This window comes from Brassica napus, chromosome C8 (genome assembly GCF_020379485.1).
Source record: "Brassica napus cultivar Da-Ae chromosome C8, Da-Ae, whole genome shotgun sequence".
Classification (NCBI taxonomy): domain Eukaryota; kingdom Viridiplantae; phylum Streptophyta; class Magnoliopsida; order Brassicales; family Brassicaceae; genus Brassica; species Brassica napus.
The window spans coordinates 31,338,469-31,359,069 of NC_063451.1; the positions used below are offsets into that span (position 1 = coordinate 31,338,469).

Sequence of the window (20,601 nt, forward strand, 5' to 3'; positions counted from 1 at the left end):
CGTAAACCACAGGATGAGAAGCAGCAAGAATCTGATATTGGAGGAGTAAAGGATAATGGTGAAAAGGATATAATTACCATCCCTGCTAAAAAGGTTGCCACTGCTCTACTCAATGAGCTGGAAGAGTTTCCAGTAAACCCCGTCCTGGGTGAAGCTGCGAGCGATTCGGGGAAGGATCTAAGGTTGTTTCTGAACAACCTTAGTACGGGCGCTGAGTCGGAAAAATGGGTTACATTAGGCACCCCTGATCAGTATGGATTATCTCCACCACGTGAGGAACACCTAACAGCAAAGGTTGTCTCACCAAACAGTTTTCAGATTCTGCAAGCCATAAGAGAGGAAGGCGAAATTGTGGAGGGCGATGAGAATTTGGAGGAGGAGAATACCAAGCAATTATCTCCGATAGAAGTGAGTAAGATGAATGTCGAAGATAAAGTAGGAAGAAGGAAGGCAGGGCAAGGTACATGCCACAGAGGTAAAGGAAGAGGACGTGCGTTGTTTGCGAACTCGAGAGGGTTAGTTAATGCAGTGGTGAACGGTCAAAGCAAAAAAGCTTCCTCTCGTAGGAACAAATGACGTCAATCTTCGCATGGAACGTCCGTGGTTTCAATCAATCGCGCAAACAACAAGCTGTAAAATATTGGATTAAGGAAGCAAAATTGAAGTTGGGATGTTTGGTGGAAACAAGGGTTCAGGAGAAGAGTTTTCTAAAGATTTTTTCAGATACTTTTTCTGGTGGGCAGTATTTGCACAACTATAGTCATCACAGGCTAGGGAGGATATGGGTCTGTTGATCAGCTAATGTTGATGTGGTTCCTGTTCTGGTCAGTGCGGAAATGATAACTTGTTGGGTGCGGTTCAAAGACACTGAAGATATCTTTATTGCCTCGTTTGTCTATGGTTCGAATTGCATAGTTGAGCGCAAGGAGTTATGGAAGGAAATGGACACAGTTTCGCGGTTGGTGGCGGGTGGAACTAATTCATGGATCTTACAAGGTGATTTCAATGTCACTAAGTCAGCTATGGAACACTCTAGGTTTCTTGATTCTGTAGGAGAGAACTTAGCCATACCTGAGTTCCAAGATATTATTAGAAGTTGTGATCTTGTTGATACCCCTTACACAGGGCCGGAGTTCACATGGACTAATAGTCAAGATGAGAACCCTATCAGTAAGAAGCTGGATAGAACTATGGGGAATAGCTGCTGGGTATCGAGCTTCGGGCAATCACATACAATATTTGAAGCATGAGGGATCTCCAACCACTCTAGAATGGTGACTACCTTGCGAGACAACATACCGGGAAACCGTAAACCTTTCAAGTTCTTTACACATGTGGTGAACCATCCACAGTTTCTGGAAGTGGTCGGACAAGTTTGGAATTCCACTGGTCCTCTTTTTCACTCTCGGACAGCTTTGAAGAAGCTGCAGGAAAAACTTAAGATGTTAAAGTCAGAGCTTCACAGGCTTAACAGGGAATCGTTTGGTGATATTTCAGCAAGGGTAAAGGCGGCTTTTGATGTGCTCTGTGAGAAGCAAAACAATGCACTGCAAAACCCGCATACCTCGACTTTTGAGGAGGCTTCAGATGCTTGGGAGCACTGGCATCACTTGTCTGGTATTGAAGAACAACTCTTCTATCAAAAATCCAGAGTCCAATGACTGGACTTAGGAGATAGAAACACCAATTTCTACAAGAAGACTTGGCAAACCCGCAGTTCAAGAAACACCATTCGCAGACTGATTACATCAGATGGGAGGATACATCAGATGGGAGGATACTTACTGAGCTGTCTGATATTAAAGAAGAAGCGGTGTCATACTATGAAGGATTTCTTCAGGACCAGGGAAATTCTGAGACGAAGGAGATTTCAGAGGATATCTTAAGGGAACTGCTGGACTACCGCTGTAATGAGGAAGATGCAGCTTCTTTAGTTCGGCCAGTTCAAGCAGCTTTGTTTTCTATGCCGGCAAACAAAACTCCGGAACCTGATGGTTACCCTATGGAGTTCTATAAGGCGGCCTGGACTGTGGTGGGGAAGGATCTTGTAGTTGCTGTCCAGTCTTTCTTCTTGTTTGGGTTGATCCCTAGAAGTACTAATGCTACGCTCCTCTCATTAGTGCCGAAGACAACCAGTGCAGAGAAAATGAGTGATTTCAGGCCAATAGCTTGTTGCAATGTGGTGTATAAGCTCATATCTAAGATTATGGCTCATCGATTAAAGCCATTCTCCCAAGAGCAATTGAGAAGAACCAGTGTGCTTTTTTGTTCAAGGTCGGCTGCTGCTTGAAAACGTTCTATTGGCAACAGATTTGGTGAAGGACTATCATAAGCCTCTGGTTTCGTCTCGCTCTGCCATAAAGCTGGATATATCAAAAGCTTTTGATACCGTAAAGTGGTCGTTCATTGAAACTGTTCTGCGCGCAATGAACATACCTGACTTGTTCGTAACTTGGACCGTGAAATGCATCAGTACTACAACGTTTTCTGTCTCTATTAATGGTGAGTTACAAGGATTTTTCTCAAGCTTCAGGGGGATACGCCAAGGCTGTTCTTTATTGCCGTATTTGTATGTCATCATTAGCAATGTCCTCTCCAAGCTTCTTAATAAAGCTGTGCTCAATGGAACAATTGGCTACCATCCCATGTGTACTGCTGTTAGTCTTACGCATTTGAGTTTTGCGGACGATATTGTTGTCTTCACGGATGGATCCTCCAGTTCTCTCACAGGTACTCTTGCGGTCTTTAAGGACTTTGCACACATGTCGGGGTTGTGTATAAACGTCGTAAAGTCCACAATATTTGCGGCAGGAAGGGGGAAGCAGTTGTTAGAAAATGCCGCTGCAGCGAATGGTCTCACTGTTTCAGCCTTACCTGTTAAATACCTCGGGCTGCCTCTCACCACTAAAACGATGATTAGAAGTGACTATGAGCCATTGGTGGAAAAAATACGAGCCAGATTTCTCAGCTGGACTAGCAAATCACTCGCTTTTGCTGGAAGATTACATCAAATAAATTCGGTGATTGCCAGCCTCACCAACTTTTGGTGCTCCACATTTAGTCTCCCTCAAGGCTGTATTGACGAGATCGAGAGTCTATGTTCAGCTTTTCTTTGGAGTGGGTCTTCCAACATAACATCGAAAGCCAAAGTTGCATGGGTAGAGGTATGTAAACCAAAAGAAGAGGGTGGTTTGGGTGTTCGTCGAATACAAAACATCTCAATAGTGTTTGATCTCAAGCTGATCTGGCGGCTCTTCAATAACTTAGATTCTCTCTGGGTTATGTGGGTGAAGAATACTATATTAAGAGAAGAGTCTTTCTGGGATGTCAGAGCAGGAGTGGTGGGATCTTGGATATGGAAGAAGCTGTTGGAATTGAGGCCTTTAGCAAAACAGTTTCTGCGTATGGAAGTTCATAGTGGAAAATCAGTGGGTTTCTGGACAGATATGTGGCATCCTATGGGAAGACTAATCGAGGCTATTGGAGAGAGCGGAACTCATAATCTTGGTATCATGAGGAATGCAAGGATCGCTGATGTTCTCGTTGATCATAAATGGAGGTTTCAGAATACAAGAGACATGACCATTGAACCAATTATTGCGCAGGTGAAGGAGTTTCTGTTAGTTCTGGCGCATGATGATGATGATGTAGCGGTGTGGAAGTGATTAAGCTTTTAAGCACACACCAATTAACCTAATGTGCCAACAATACCACAATCGAATGGTATGTCATTGTAGCGTTTTAGGATCGAATCCACAAGGAACTAATGATCTATAACACCAAGAATACACAAGCTTCCTTAATCTAAGCAAACAAGAATATGGATGATTTTGTAACAAGCTAATGTCCTAGGAATATAAACAAGGTGATCTCAAATCCAATCAAAAAATACGTGCAAGAACTTTCAATCAAATGCTAAGGATGGATCCATGGGCAAAGATAATTGATATAAGGTGATCAAGGTTCAATCTAGGATGTTCAAACAAAACAATCAACAATTCTATAGGTCTAGATCTCATTCAAAATAGATTAATCCACTCCCGTGATAATAATCCCTATGCTAGTCATGCATCAAACATCAACTCCCGTTGGCTAACATATTCAAGCATGCATAAATTACAAGTCTACTAACCACTTAAACATCTCGGACATCAACTGTCGTTGGCCAAATATGTTAAAGACAATGCTAAGTTCATTCAAGCATTTTAACAAACACTCTCCGGGCGTAAAATAGCTTAAGGTCTAGATGAGAGTGATCAAGTCTAATCTAGCATTAAGAACACTTAGCAAGCATAGAACAATATTAATCAAGAAATAAACATCCTAAATATCTACTTAATCACCCTAATCTATCTAACCCATGAATCGCAAGGTCACTACTCACTAATCTCCATGAGAAACCTTAAACCCATGTAAGGATCAAGGCTAATCATGTTAATGAGTAAGAGAAACACAAATATAAGATGAAGTACTTCCTTAGATTATCAAAAGATTCAAGTTTTTACAAGTTTAGACAAAGTCTTGAGAGAAAAAGAGACAAGTCTTAAAATTAGGTCTAAAATGTATTTATAATAGCTTAAAACTCGAACCGGGTCGACCCGAAAGACAAATGGGTGAGATGGTCTTGGCATCGACCGCGGACAGGCTCGGTCCGCGGTTTTAGTCCGCGGCCAAGCACAAATTGATCCAACCTCGCTGTCCGGATTCCACGGACTGCTTTTGTCCGCGGTCGGTGTCCGCGGATCTTCCATTTCAGACTCGACCTCACTGCCCATAATCTGCGGACAGGGTTGGTCCGCGGAACTCGTCCGCGGTCGAAGCCTCCTTTGCACCTTTTTTCATGTTTGCCCATCAAACTCTCAATACTTCAACTTGAGATTTTCTATACCTAAAATACCACACATGCATATGCTATGTACCTAATTAGACTCTAAATGCATCTTAAATGATCTAAATGTGTGTGGAAATGATGCTTAAAACCATGCAAAATCTCAATAAACCAACTCCCCAAACTAGACCTTTACTTGTCTACAAGTAAACTTTCAAGGTAAAGAAGGAGAATAAGTTTGAAAATGGGAACTCATAACCAAAAAAACACTTTCTAGCCTTCAACTTAACATCTTAAGGAAAACATTGCAAATAGCATGCACAACTCTCTTAGTGCACTCTAGCTTCTCAAGGCCTATCAAAACTCTTTTACCTCTATACAAGTTTCAATGCCATTCAACCATCAAGTTCCGTAGCCAACCCTCACATTTAATCAAACACACACACACACAAGGTAAATTCTTGCAAATAGGGATTTGATCCTAATCATTTGGTTTCGTGAGAAGAGATGGTCTAATGTGAAGAAAGATGAGTTTCAAATGCATTTTTTTATTTGTGACTCACACTCAAGAATAGGAGCAAGATCATTATGCAAAATTTATCTAAGAAAATGAGCAATTCATGCATACAATACTTAAGTAGTATCAAGTTCTACCCCGATTTTTCATCATTCTCAAACCCAAAATACACTCACTTTCATCTCCCACCCAATGAATATTTTTTTTTCCTCTCTTTGATTCAACCAACTAGGGACTTTTCTTGAGTAGTTTTTTTTTTTTTTTTTTTTTAAATCTTTCTTTGTCCCTAGGGGTTTCTTACTTTAAGAACTCTTCTTGGTTCATTTTTCTCACTCAATCTCTCTCATTCCCAAGATCAAAAGAATATAAGCTCACAAACCCAACAACCATCCTAGAAGCTAGCTCAAATGAGGTACTAATGCTAGCCAAAGATGAGAACAAACCATTGTCGCTCCTAATACTCTCAAGATTTTGCACATGACTAGCTTTCACAAAAAGGCCTCACTCAAGCAAATCAATGTTGGCTTCAAGGAATGGTGAGGGTTCATAGGTATGGGAGTGCCATTTGCGTTAACAAAGATTGGTACAAAGAGAGAAAGATAACCCAAATGTGTATATTATCCATGATCAAGTATGCAAATGCCCATATGCAAGAGAGATTAAGTTCATTAAGCCTTAGTTCATTTGGAGTTGGTTTCAAGAACAATGCCAATCATCAAGTAAGTAACATGTTTCAAGAAGAGTTTTCAAGGCTCGAAGCTTACAAGCTTTTTCAAAAGATGCTTAACCTACTTGCTATGTTTAGCTAGGATGTCAAATTGAGTTCTAGACATGTGTTCTTTACAAGGTTTCTCCTAATGCATGAATGCAATCTAAATTCTTCTAGACTCAATCCTAAAGATGTAAATGGATCAAATGAAACTACATGAAGATTTTCAAAAAAATCAAAATTTTATGATGGATTTTTTATGCAAATAAGTATTCACAGTGCAATGCATGAGACTCATGGCAAGTAAACAAAACAGAAAATGATGTGAGATAGTAGACTCTCCCCCAAACTTACTTCACACAGTCCCTTGTGTGAGAGTAAGCTCAAAGAAGAGATCTAAGGGAAAAAAATAAACATGAAAACTAAATATGTACAAGGTTGGGGTGACACTTACTTGGAGTTATTGGCTGAATTGGGTGGTAGAGGACCTTTGGCCTCAGATTTATTTCACTTGTAGACATGGACTGAAGCGGAAAAGTGAAAGAAAGTGTCTAGATTCAACCTGAAAAGCCTCAACCATACTTATTAAATAACCTAAAAAGGAAAGATAAAGAAATATATACAATGGATAATATGGGATTTCCTCCCTAGTGAGCTTGTTTTAAGTCTCTAGCTTGACTTTGTGTGCTTGCTAATCATAAGTATCAAAAAGTTGAGCCAATGCACCTTTGGTCCTTCTCCTACAAGAACAAGGAACCAAGTATGCAAAGGAGCACACTACTGTCCATAGAAAATATACAGATTTTTTTCTCAAAGAGCTTCATTAAAGATGTGACATGAATTATGAAATGCTCCTTGAGGTCCAGATGATCATAAGAATCAAAAGCATTTGGTGGAGACACAAATTCAACTACAGACTCAAACGAAGTTTTAACAAAGTAATCAACTCTATCTCCATCAATCAAATAAAACACGATGTTCTCATTCTCATGAAAGTTTTTGACAAGGGGGTTTTCTATCTCAAACAAGAGCCTATCAACATCAAGTTCATCCCCTAAATCAGCTAGTTCAAGAAGAGGTCTAGGTTCATCAAGCATCAAAACACTACAAGAAAACAGCGGCATACTAAGGGAAAAAATCGTCGGTATGTCGTCGGAATAACGCTATTCCGACGACATACCGACGAAAAAAGTCCTCGGAAATAACTCCTCGGAAATTCATCTTTCCTCGGAAATCCCTCGGAAATTTCCGACGGAATCCCGAGGAAACCCTATTTCCTCGGAATTTCCGAGGACCACAAGTTCGTCGGAAATTCCTCGGAATATTCCGAGGAAGATGTCGTCGGAATATTCTGAGGGATAAACTTCCTCGGAATATTTCCAAAATTAAAAAAAAAATTATAAATTTATTTTTTTAAATTGAAATTCGAAAATATAAAATTAAAATTGAAATAGAAAACATATTTAAAATACAAAAAATAATAAAATAGTTTTTATAAATAATTTTTTTTATAAATACAAAATTAGTTTTAATAAATATGAAATGATCTTTTTATAAATACAAAATAGTATTTAAAAATACAAAATGTTTTATAAATACAAAATTAGTTTTATAAATATAAATATTTTTATAGATATGAAATCATCTTTTTATAAATACAAAATAGTTTTTATAAATACAAAAAATAATAAAATAGTGTTTATAAATCAAAAAAAATATTTTATAAATACAAAATTAATTTCAAAATATGAAATCATCTTTTATAAATAAAAAAAACGAATTTATATACAAAGAACGGTTTGTATATTTAAAAATAGTTTTTATAAATAAAAAAATAAAAAAATAGTGTTTATAAATCAAAAAAATGTTTTATAAATACAAAATTAGTTTTAATAAATATAAATATTTTTATAAATATGAAATCATCTTTTATAAATCCAAAAATCGAATTTATATACAAAAAACGTTTTGTAAAATCGAATTTATATAGAAAAAACGTTTTGTAAATAAAAAAATAATGAACAATTTATAAAAAAAGTTCTAAATCAATTCAACACAACAAAATCACAATTCTAATCCTATTACACAACAAATCACAATCCTACCCAATCACCCTAACAAAAATCTATCAAAAACCTTCTAAAATCATCAAATCTACTTAAAAACCTAACAAATAGGACCTAAGAGAGTGGGATAGGGTCCTTACATGATTTGTAAGAGAATGGAAAGGATTCGCCGGAGAGATCGTCGCGAGAGAAGGTGGAGAACGCCGGAAGGAGAGAGAGATCGCCGGAAGGAGAGAGAGATCGCCGGAGAGGAAGAAGAGAGAAATGGGGAAGAAGATGCGTTTCGAGTTTATAAAACCTTGGGTCCGACGGATATTTTCCGTCGGAATTCCCTCAGTATTTTCAATTTCAATTTTCGCGAAATATTTGGCGGCTTGTTTTCCCGGTTAAATGAAAATATTCCAAGGAAATTCCGACGGCCACTTAAATATCCGTCGGAATTTCCTCGGAATATTTTCATTAATTCGAGGAAAAAGAATATCCTGTGCATGTATTTCTATTAATTTATATTGTTCCTCGGAATTTCCTCGGAATATTCCGAGGAAGTACCGAGGAACTAGTGTTTGGGGTTTCAAAACATCAATTTTTTTGCAGTATTTCATTTCTCATACAATTGTAATGCATACCATTGAGGATTCTTTGTATAGATGAGCATAAACCATGAAATAACAAATTTCAAAACGAATTGTAAGTATTCCCTTTACCGTTCATTAAAGTGTATAAGTGTTTCTCTTATGTTATGGGGATTTCGTTCATACAATCGGAAAAGTGTTTATTATAGGGTAAGAAACAAATTTTTGACTTCATAATGAACGTAAGACACTTAATAAGGGTTATATAGGTGTTATTCAAACCGCAAAACGTTGTTTTCGGTTTAAAAACCCTATTTCCTCGGAATTTCCTCGGAATATTCAGAGGGAATTCCGAGGAAACCCTTTTCTTCCTCGAAATTCCGTCGAAATATTCCGAGGAAATTCCGAGGAACTAGTGTTTGGGGTTTCAAAACGTCAATTTTTTTTAAAACGGATCGATCGATGGATATATGTCCAAAAACGCATCGATCGATCACTAAGATGTACCAAAGCGTAACAATGTGATCGATCGATGAGATTATCCCATCGATCGATCGAGGATATCAAGTGTTCCTCGGAATTTCCTCGGAATATTCCGAGGAAATTCCGAGGAACTAGTGTTTGGGGTTTCAAAATCTCGAATGTTTTTTTATAAACGGATCGATCGATGGATTTATGTCCAAAAACGCATCGATCGATCACTAAGATGGACCAAAGCGTAACAATGTGATTGATCGATGGGTATATGTCCAAAAACGCATCGATCGATCACTAGTTCGTCGGAATTTCCTCGGAATTTTGTAAAATCCCTATAATATTTCCTCGGAATTCATCGGTTTTTTCCGAGGAACACATTTTTCCTCGGAATTTCCTCGGAATATTCTGACGGATTGATATTTTCTCGGAATTCCGTCGGTATATTCCGAGGAAATTCCGAGGATTTCATTTTCCGTCGAAATGTCCGTCAGAATACCGCTGTTTTCTTGTAGTGAAAACTCAGATTCAAGATCAATTGAAGCACAAAGATAGTTCTTGTCAAAACAAACTTCAATATGATCTCTAACAAGCTTTTCTACTCTCAAGTCATCTAGTTTTCTAGTTTCACATATCAGATCAAGACATTCATTGATGAGCACATGAGAATTCAAATCAGAGGCAATCTCTTCAACACATGGCAAGCAAATATCCTCAAAATGAAGTTCTAAAATCGAATTGCATATACCTTCCAGCTGGGTTGGTGGAACCCAATAAAATACCTCTTTGAGCTGTTGAGCCATTCTTATCTCAATGCCGGTGAGCTCTCTTCCTTCTAGTGTTGCCCGATGTGACATAAGATTTAACCTGAGCATCACTGCCATGTCCTCTCTTGTCAACATTGGATTCTCTTTGCAAAGCTCATCCACCTTTACACTCTGTTCTGGTGTGAGTATACTTTCATCAAATGGCTCCTCCATATATGGCTCATCATCATCATCAATGTGATCTTCAAGTGTATCTTCCTCTTCTTTGGCCAAGCAAAGTGGCTTGCTGCCATCATTGAAATAGCAAAAGCTAGAATAAAAGGTTAGTAGCTATACAAAAGCATAAGAAAATAAAGCTTAATCTCAAGAAAGTTTGAAATCTTAATGACAAATCTGCTTAGTTCCCCAGCAACGGCACCAAATTGATTAAGCGTTTAAGCACACACCAATTAACCTAATGTGCCAACAATACCACAATCGAATGGTATGTCATTGTAGCATTTTAGGATCGAATCCACAAGGAACTAATGATCTACAACACCAAGAATACACAAGCTTCCTTAATCTAAGCCAACAAGAATATGGATGATTTTGTAACAAGCTAATGTCCTAGGAATATAAACAAAGTGATCTCAAATCCAATCAAGAAATACGTACAAGAACTTTCAATCAAATGCTAAGGATGAATCCATGGGAAAAGATAATTGATATAAGGTGATCAAGGTTCAATCTAGGATGTTCAAACAAAACAATCAACAAGTCTATAGGTCTAGACCTCATTCAAAATAGATTAATCCACTCCCGTGATAATAATCCCTATGCTAGTCATGCGTCAAACATCAACTCCCGTTGGCTAACACATTCAAGCATGCATAAATTAGAAGTCTACTAACCACTTAAACATCTCGGACATCAACTGCTGTTGGCCAAATATGTAAAAGACAATGCTAAGTTCATTCAAGCATTTTAACAAACACCTTCTGGGCGTAAAATAGCTTAAGGTCTAGATGAGAGTGATCAAGTCTAATCTAGCATTAAGAACACTTAGCAAGCATTGAACAACGTTAATCAAGCTATAAACGTCCTAAATATCCACTTAATCACCCTAATCTATCTAACCCATGAATCACAAGGTCACTACTCACTAATCTCTATGAGAAACCTTAAACCCATGTAAGGATCAAGGCTAATCATGTTAATGAGCAAGAGAAACACAAATATAAGATGAAGTACTTTCTTAGATTGTCAAAAGATTCAAGCTTTTACAAGTTTAGACAAAGTCTTGAGAGAAAATGAGATAAGTCTTAAAATTAGGTCTAAAATGTATTTATAATAGCTTAAAACTCGAACCGGATCGATCCGACAAACCCGGGTTTGACCCGAAAGACAAATGGGTGAGATGGTCTTGGCATCGACCGTGGACAGGCTCGGTCCGCGGTTTTAGTCCGCCGCCAAGCACAAATTGATCCAACCTCACTGCCCGGATTCCACGGACTGCTTTTGTCCGCGGTCGGTGTCCGCGGATCTTCCATTTCAGACTTGACCTCACTGCCCATAATCTACAGACAGGGTTAGTCCGGAGAACTCGTCCGCGGTCGAAGCCTCCTTTGCACCTTTTTTTCATGCTTGCCCATCAAACTCTCAATATTTCAACTTGAGATTTTCCATACCTAAAATACCACACATGCATATGCTATGTACCTAATTAGACTCTAAATGCATCTTAAATGATCTAAATGTGTGTGGAAATGATGCTTAAAACCATGCAAAATCTCAATACATCAGGAAGAGAGGAGAGGAGGAGCACGGCAAGGAGTTCTCCGCTTCTAACACTTGGAACATGATTCGAACTCGCCATATCAAGGTACTTTGGGCAAAACTTGTCTGGTTCAAACAAGGAGTGCCCCGCTATGCTTTTGTAACATGGTTGGCTGTCAAGGATATGCTCTCTACGGGGACTAGAATGAAAGTGTGGGGGGTAATGCAAGGATGTCCCTTCTGTGTGAACCAGAAGAATCAAGAGAATACTTGTATTTCGCGTGTCCATATACATATGACCTTTGGTTGCAGATTTGTGGTTCCTTGCTGCGACCAGCTCCCTCACCTGATTGGGCAGAGATTTTGGCTCGTATACTTGGTGCTACACGTGACAGGCTTGCCTCTATCCTTCTGAGATTTGCGCTGCATGTCACTGTCTACTATGTATGGCGTGAAAAAAATGAGAGACGTCACACGCAGCGAAGCCGACCAGCTAGCGCACCAGCTTGCTAAGATGATCGAGAAGACGATTAGGCAACGGGTTCTTTCTACACGCTATTATTATGAGAAGAAAGGGTTGTTGGGATTGATGCAGGTATGGTTTAGTATTCGGATTTAACACAATTAAGGTTTAGAATAGCAAAGAAGTTTCCCGTTTAGCATTCATTTGTACATAACTATTCTTTTTCCATGATGATCAATAAATTTAACATTTCATCAAAAAAAAAAAAAAAAAATATATATATATATATTTATTATTTCATAATATATAAAAATATATAATACATAAAATAATTTATATATATAATGATTATCTCGCGTAAAGCGCATGTCTTAACCTAGTATTTTAACTAAGCCATGTTATTTTTTTTGTGAGAATTAACGTGGCGATGACATGTAAACAAATTTAAAAACATTATTTTTCAAATAAGTTTAGAATTTTATTTTAGTACAAATAAAAGCGTTCAAATGAAAAGATTGTATATATATGTTTTTAATATTTAATACAAAGTTCAAACATAACCCAAAATACTCGAATCCGATATTTACCGAATCAAATCTGATCCAAATATGAAAAATATTTAAATGAGTAAACAAATTTTAAACCAAAATATTAAAAAATTGAAATATTTGATTCAACTTCGAATAGGTATTCAAACACTTTACTTTCCTAAACTCTTCCTTTTATTTTCTTTTTATTTTATTTTATTTTTCATCTAAAATTGGTACGGAAAATATAAAACAAAACAGAAAAGGAAAATTGCAGGACCACTTGCTAAAACCTAATCATATATAATCCAAAATCTAATCAAATTTTGCTTTCATGGGTCAGGCTTCGGTTCTAAAATTCAGAAGAAAGGGTCAGTTGGAGTGTATATCTCATAGATATTCAATCAGCAGTTTGCCCTTGGCATAATCCTGTCTTTACTTCCGACAAAACTTGCTGTTTCCACATCGGTTCTGTCCAAGAGGTGGATGAATCTGCTCCCTCTTGTAGACAGCAGCCTTGATTTTGATGACCCCATCTTTCTCTATCCCGACCACCGAGATGCTGCTGCTACTGCAAGATCAAGTAGTGGATTCTCCGATTTTGTGGACAAGACAGTCGCTCTTTTAAGTACATGTCCCATCAAGACTCTCTCCGTGAATGGCCACTGCTACGAAAATTCTCGTGTTGACGATTGGATTCGCGTTTCGTTACAACGCAGCTTATCGGAACTACACTTGCGGTGTCCTCATCGGATAGACAAAGATAGAGTAGAGTTGTTGTTTCGGTCAAAAACATTGGTTAAGCTTACACTATCCGATGGATGCGTTATCGAACATCTCCCTGATGGACACATGGACTTTACTGATAAACCTTTCATTAATGAGAAAATAAATGAAGATAGGTTTTTCCCATCCCTCAAATAGCTTTATCTGGGCGATATCGTTATTGATGATTCCTATTATTTCAAGGTCATCCTTATCTGCCCTGTTCTGGAAGAATTGTTCATACGTAACGATGGCGTTTCACACCCGCCAAGTTGGATTGGACTTGTGCCAAGTTATCCTTTGAAGCGACTTGTGATTTATTACCTTGTTCTTCTTCCTGAGTATAAAGATGTTTACTCAGATATTGAAGTTCGCATCGGTGGTCCACAAAACCTTGTCTTCTTTGAATTTTCTAGTTATGTCCATGTTTATTATGATAGTTTTGGCGACATGGAGTCGCTTGTCGAAGCTAGACTAAATCTTCGATTATTGGAGTCACCCGTTGTGAACTTATGATGATGATACCGAGACAGGTGAGTTTAATGATTTGCTTGTAGTGAATGGTTTTGATGATATCTTCGGTGATGCTACAATCCATGGCCAGTTACGTAAAGATCCTTCACTTATCTGCTTATTCTCTTGAGGTCAGTAGTATCTCTTTTCTCTCTTTAATTCTTTTTTGGTATTTTTGATTTATTTATTGATGAAGCTGAAGCTTTATAAAATAAATTATATTTTAGTAATAATTAGAACAAATCTCAATTCTATTAATAAAAACTGGAATTCAATTCTGGACATGCATAAAAAAAACAAAAAAAAATCCCTAAAAACTATTAAAATCTTTAAAAATAATTCTAACTAATTAATATAACTATCAAAATAAATAGTATAACTAAAATACAAATAATTCATCATTATCATAAATCTATTATGAATATGTATATATATATATATGGTTTTGATAATAATACATACATTAGGCGCTTCATTTCGGCTGCCAATTCATCTTCAAATTCCACAACCTCGTTACTTTATGATTCGAGAGCGACAGGGATAAAAGCTGGCAAGTTCTGCCACGTCTGCTCAGAATTACCCCAAAGCTACAAAATTTAGTCATCAAGGTATCAGTTTCTTAGATGGACAAAAATTACATTTTGCAACTGATTTATTATTATACACACATCAAATTGTTTTTTTTCTCTTTTAAACGATTCCAGGGTCTCTTGCATCGAGTTACAGGTAGATGTGGAGATGTGTGCCCTTGCTATCATCGTCCCATACATAAGAGAGTGATTGGTGGTCGAAAACCGAAACTGTCTTGTTTACCGTCTCTTCCTCTGAAGGTGCTAGAGATCTCAGGATATGGGGGAACTTGTAGAGAGATTAAACAGATGAGGCATTTCTTGGGAAAACTGCAACTCGAACTTGTGAAAATTGGAGTTCAACCAGAGTCAGATTACAACAATTTGAGATCGAACCTAATGAGACTTCCCAGACTCTCATCCAAGTGCAACATCCAGTTCATCTGAATTTCTATCTCACTCTTGATGACAAGTTGAGAAATAGCTCTCCTGACTAGGCAATTAAGTTTCCCATAATCGGCTGTTTCGAGCATGTTTTAAAGGTTTTGTAGGACAATTCGTTGGATTCGATTGTGTTTTATTTATATACTATCGTAAATCCGTCCTGGGCGGTTGGGCGAAAAAAAGGTATTCAAACACTCATCCGTTGGCATAATGGTGATGTCTAGCGCTGAGCAAATAAACCGAACCCGAATATCTGAACCGGACCCAGTCCGCTGAAAATGAATCCGAACCGATCCGAACCCGATTTAAATACCGAATGGATCTTGTATTCTGGTATTTCAGGTTATGGGTATTATCCGAACCGAACCCGAACCTAAATGGATACCCGATAGAACCCGAAACATTCAAAATCCACAAAAAGAACTTGTACCAAACATGATCTCAATTCCTAATATTTATCCAAATTATATTGAACATCTAAAATAATTATCTGTTACATGAAGATTAATGGTTGAATGTGGCGGTTGGAGCTTGAAGCTTTTAGATTTTGGTTTTGTTTTCATTGAATAATGTTTCTCATTTCATGAGAACTTGGTTTTCGTTTTATGTTTTCACTTATTCACTACAAGAAAACACATGCTTAACGACGAAAATTAACGAGGAAAAACAATCCTCGTAAATTTGCGTCGAGTTTACGATGAATTTACGTGAAAAACTAAAGTCATCGTTATTTCCTCGTAACGTAACGACAAAACTGTTTCGTCGTAAAGTGGATGTAACTTTACGAGTATTTTACGAGGAAAAACTATTTCCTCGTAAATACGACGTAAACTTTGCGTGGTATTTACGAGGGAATAGTTTACGTGTATTTAGCGAGGAAATTTTTGAATCCACCAACTTTATAGGTGTTACACGTTTTTTTTGCCCACCTAATTAATTTTCGTCGTAAATTCATAGCAAAATTACAACTACCAGATTCGAATTTTCCTATAAATATGGATGTTTAAACATCATTTTAAACACACCAACAACAAAAAACGTGAAAAAAAAAAAATGGCTGGCTCCGGGAATATTTACGAGTTGCGGAAGTGGATGTATATGCATAGAGATGCTAACGGGAGAGTGACGAAAGAATACCTTGCGGGTCTGGAGACATTTATGCATCAAGCAGATTCAACACCGCTCGCCCAAGAAAGTGGTAAGATGTTCTGTCCTTGTCGGAAATGCAACAATTCGAAACTGGCAAACCGTGAAAATGTTTGGAAGCATTTAATAAATAGAGGTTTCACGGCAAATTACTATATCTGGTTTCAACATGGAGAAGGTTTTAATTATGATCAGAATGAAGCTAGTAGTAGTAATAGCAATTTTCAGGAAAAAGAACCGGTTGATCATCATTTGCATAATGAACATAGTTACCAGCAGGAGGAGATGGTAGATTATGATAGGGTTCATGATATGGTAGCTGATGCATTCGTAGCTCATGATGGAGATGAAGAACCTAATATAGATGCAAAAAAGTTTTACGAAATGTTAAGCGCGGCGAATCAACCACTTTACAGTGGTTGTAGAGAAGGTCTCTCTAAATTGTCGTTAGCTGCTAGAATGATGAATATTAAAACTGATCACAATCTACCTGAAAGTTGCATGAACGAATGGGCGGACTTGTTTAAAGAGTATTTGCCGGAAGACAATGTGTCTGCTGATTCTTATTATGAGATTCAGAAACTGGTTTATAGTCTTGGGTTGCCTTCGGAGATGATAGATGTTTGCATCGACAACTGCATGATCTATTGGGGAGATGATGAGAAGCTAGAAGAATGTCGATTCTGCAAGAAGCCACGATTCAAGCCGCAAGGACGGGGACGTAATAGGGTACCGTACCAAAGGATGTGGTACCTACCAATTACAGACAGATTGAAAAGATTGTATCAATCAGAGCAGACTGCTGGAAAGATGAGATGGCATGCCGAGCATACTCAGACGGATGGTGAGATGACTCATCCATCAGATGCAAGAGCCTGGAAACATTTCAACAAAGTACATCCAGATTTCGCTAGCAATATCCGGAATGTGTATCTCGGATTATGCACAGATGGATTTAGTCCGTTCGGAATGTCAGGGAGACAATATTCATTGTGGCCAGTCTTTCTTACTCCATACAACCTGCCACCGGAGATGTGCATGCAACGGGAGTTACTATTCTTGACCATATTAATACCTGGTCCGAACCATCCAAAAAGGTCCCTGGATGTTTTCCTACAACCACTGATAAAAGAGTTGAAGGATTTGTGGTCAACAGGGGTGAGGACGTATGACTGTTCAACGAAGACGAATTTTACGATGCGAGCGATGCTTTTGTGGACCATAAGTGATTTCCCTGCCTATGGGATGTTGTCTGGATGGACTACACATGGGAGATTAGCTTGTCCATATTGTAATGGAACGACAGATGCGTTTCAACTGAAGAATGGTAGGAAGACAAGTTGGTTTGATTGTCACCGTCGATTTCTTCCCATTGGCCATCCTTACCGAAGAAACAAGAATTTGTTTAGGCACAAAAGGGTTGTGAGAGACACTCCTCCTCCATATCTAACTGGAGAACAAATTGAAGCGCAAATCGACTACTACGGAGCTAACGAAACAGTTCGTTGGGGTGGTAATTGGCATGTCCCTCGTAATATGCCAGATTCTTACGGTGTTCATCACAACTGGCACAAGAAGAGTATATTTTGGGAGTTGCCATATTGGAAGGATCTTCTTCTGCGCCACAACCTCGATGTGATGCATATAGAGAAGAATTTCTTTGAGAACATCATGAATACAATATTGAATGTCCCAGGGAAGACAAAAGACAACATAAAATCGAGGTTGGACTTGCCGGATATTTGCTCAAGAAGCGAGTTACATATTAAAAGCAATGGACAAGTTCCCGTTCCGATATTCAGATTATCTTCAGAAAAAAAGTCGGTGTTGTTCAACTGGGTGGCATCAGAAGTGAAGTTCCCCGATGGGTATGTTTCGAATCTCTCTAGATGTGTTGAAAAGGGTCAAAAGTTCTCCGGGATGAAGAGTCATGATTGTCATGTATTTATGCAACGACTACTGCCCTTTGCATTTGCGGAGCTACTTCCAACAAACGTACATGAAGCACTTGCAGGTACGTAGTGTATTATATCACAATAATTTACAAAATAATATATGACTAACAATGTGTTTAATTTTTTTTTGAATATAAAAGGCATTGGAGCATTTTTCAGGGATCTGAGCACACACACTCTTAAAGAAGAAGTTGTGGAACAGCTTCAGGAGAACATTCCCATCTTATTGTGCAACTTGGAGAAGATATTTCCTCCCGGATTTTTTGACGTCATGGAGCATCTAGCTGTCCACCTCCCATATGAGGCATTGCTTCGTGGACCTGTACATTACGGATGGATGTATCAGTATGAGCGAGCCATGAAATATTTGAAGGGAAAAGCAAAGAACCTCGCCAAAGTTGAAGGTTCTATAATTGCTGGAAGAAGTTTCTCACTTCACATCGTACTACTTTGCGTCAAAAGTACGTACACGGAGAAGAGCTCCAAGAAGATATGATGATGGTGGTGTTGCGCCAACATATGCAGTTGCTGGTGTTCCAGACATCTTTAGCCAGATTGGGCGACTCGGTGGGAAGTGTAAAGAGGTTTGGTGGTCGAGTGAAGAAGACGCTCATAGTGCACACACCTATATTCTACTCAATTGCGAAGATCCATTGATGCGTTATTTTGAAAGGTAACATATATTGACACTTCGAAACACATATAACTATAATTAATTGTATAATTGCGAGAGATTCATTCCTATAAAATGTGATTTTACAGCCTATTTGTTTCTCAAGTCGAAGAAACATTTCCTGGTATATCCACAAGTGACGTAGACAAAAGGAAAGATCAACACTTCATTAAGTGGTTGCGGAATCAGGTATTAACTAAAACTTTTTTTTCATACATTATCTGTATTTCATTAACATTCTCTTTATTTTTGCAGGTTGATTATGACGACGACGATGCAGATTATCCTAAGTGGTTACACGAAGTAATTCAATCTCCACTTGTAAAGGTCACCACATCACAGATGTATTTCACACGAGGCTATACTTTTCATACATATGACTATGGTAGACAGCGGGCGACCAGTAACTATGGAATATGTGTGAAAGGGGAAACAGATTTCTACGGGATCTTGACGGAGATTATTGAAGTCGAATTTCCAGGGATACTGAAGCTGAAATGCGTCCTCTTCAAATGTGAATGGTTCGACCCCGTCGTCAACAGAGGTGTTCGGTCTAACAAATTCGGTGTAGTTGATGTCAACGGTGGACGAAGGTACAACAAATTCGAGCCTTTCATCTTAGCTTCACAAGCAGACCAAGTTAGCTTCCTTCCATACCCTCGGATGAGAGATTCAGGTATAAATTGGTTAGCAGTGATCAAAGTTACACCTCGAGGACGAATCATCAGTGGAGAAGAACCACCATTGCAAGAAGAACAGATAAATGAAGTCGAGGAACCTGAACAAGAAATTGATGACATCCTTCTCATTGATCCGCATAATCACGAGTACGAAGATCTTACCGATGATGCCACAGACGAAGCTGTTGAAGACGAGTTTAATGAAAATGATGATGTTTCTAGTGATGACGAGAATGTCGATGTATCCGATTGATGTATTTGTTTTATGAATAAGATGAGGGAGTTTGTTTTATGAATAAGATAATGTGGGGTTTGTTTTATGAATAAGGTAATGCTCGGAGTTTGTTTTATGAATAAGCAAATGTGGGATATTGTGGTTTGGAATGGAAATAAAGATGGAGTTTGGAATATATGAAGTAGAAAATAAGGAATATGGGGTTTTGGGTTTTTGGTTTCGGGTTTCGGGTTTTGGGTTTTGGGTTTCGGGTTTGGGCTTTCGGGTTTCGGGGTTTGGGGTTCTAGGGATATATGAAGTAGAAAATTAAAGATGGGGGTTTGGAATATATGAAGTAGAAAATTAAAGATGGGGGTTTGGGTTTCGGTTTTCGGGTTTCGGGTTTGGGGTTTCGGGTTTGGGGTTTCGGGTTTGGGGTTTCGGGTTTCGGGTTTGGGGTTTCGGGTTTAGGGTATGGGGTTTGGGGGTTGGGGTTTCGGGTTTCGGGTTTCTGATTCTAGGGATTTAAACATAACACTCGTTAATTCCACGTAAGCACAAATCGTCGTAAAGTCCACGCAGGATGAAATCGTCGTAAAGTCCACGTAGGATGAAATCGTCGTAAAGTCCACGCATGATGAAATTGTCGTAAAGTCCACGTAGGATGAAATCGTCGTAAAGTCCACGCAGGATGAAATCGTCGTAAAGTCCACGTAGGATGAAATCGTCGTAAAGTCCACGTAGCATAAAATCGTCGTAAAGTCCACGTAGGATTAAATCGTCGTAAAAACCACGTAAGACAACGAGGAAATAACGACGAAACCTAAAATTAAATATGAGGTTTGGAATATATGAAGTAGAAAATTAAAGATGGGGGTTTGGAATATATGAAGTAGAAAATAAGGAATATGGGGTTTGGGGTTTCGGGTTTCGGGTTTCAGGTTTCGGGTTTGGGGTTCTA

At 38.3% G+C, this 20,601-nt stretch overlaps 1 protein-coding gene across 1 annotated transcript; it reads left to right on the forward strand.

Annotated features, from left to right (window-relative positions):
- Positions 1-12,603: 12,603 nt before the first annotated feature.
- On the forward strand, positions 12,604-15,577 carry LOC125591742 (putative F-box protein At1g64540). The gene has a single exon (XM_048766556.1). The coding sequence runs from the start codon at positions 14,583-14,585 to the stop codon at positions 14,973-14,975; it is 393 nt and encodes a 130-aa protein (XP_048622513.1). The 5' UTR covers positions 12,604-14,582; the 3' UTR covers positions 14,976-15,577.
- Positions 15,578-20,601: the final 5,024 nt, after the last annotated feature.

What these genes read in the sequence shown, in the direction of transcription:
- LOC125591742 (XM_048766556.1), top strand. Translation starts at nt 14,583, where the DNA reads ATGGACAAAAATTACATTTTGCAACTGATTTATTATTATACACACATC.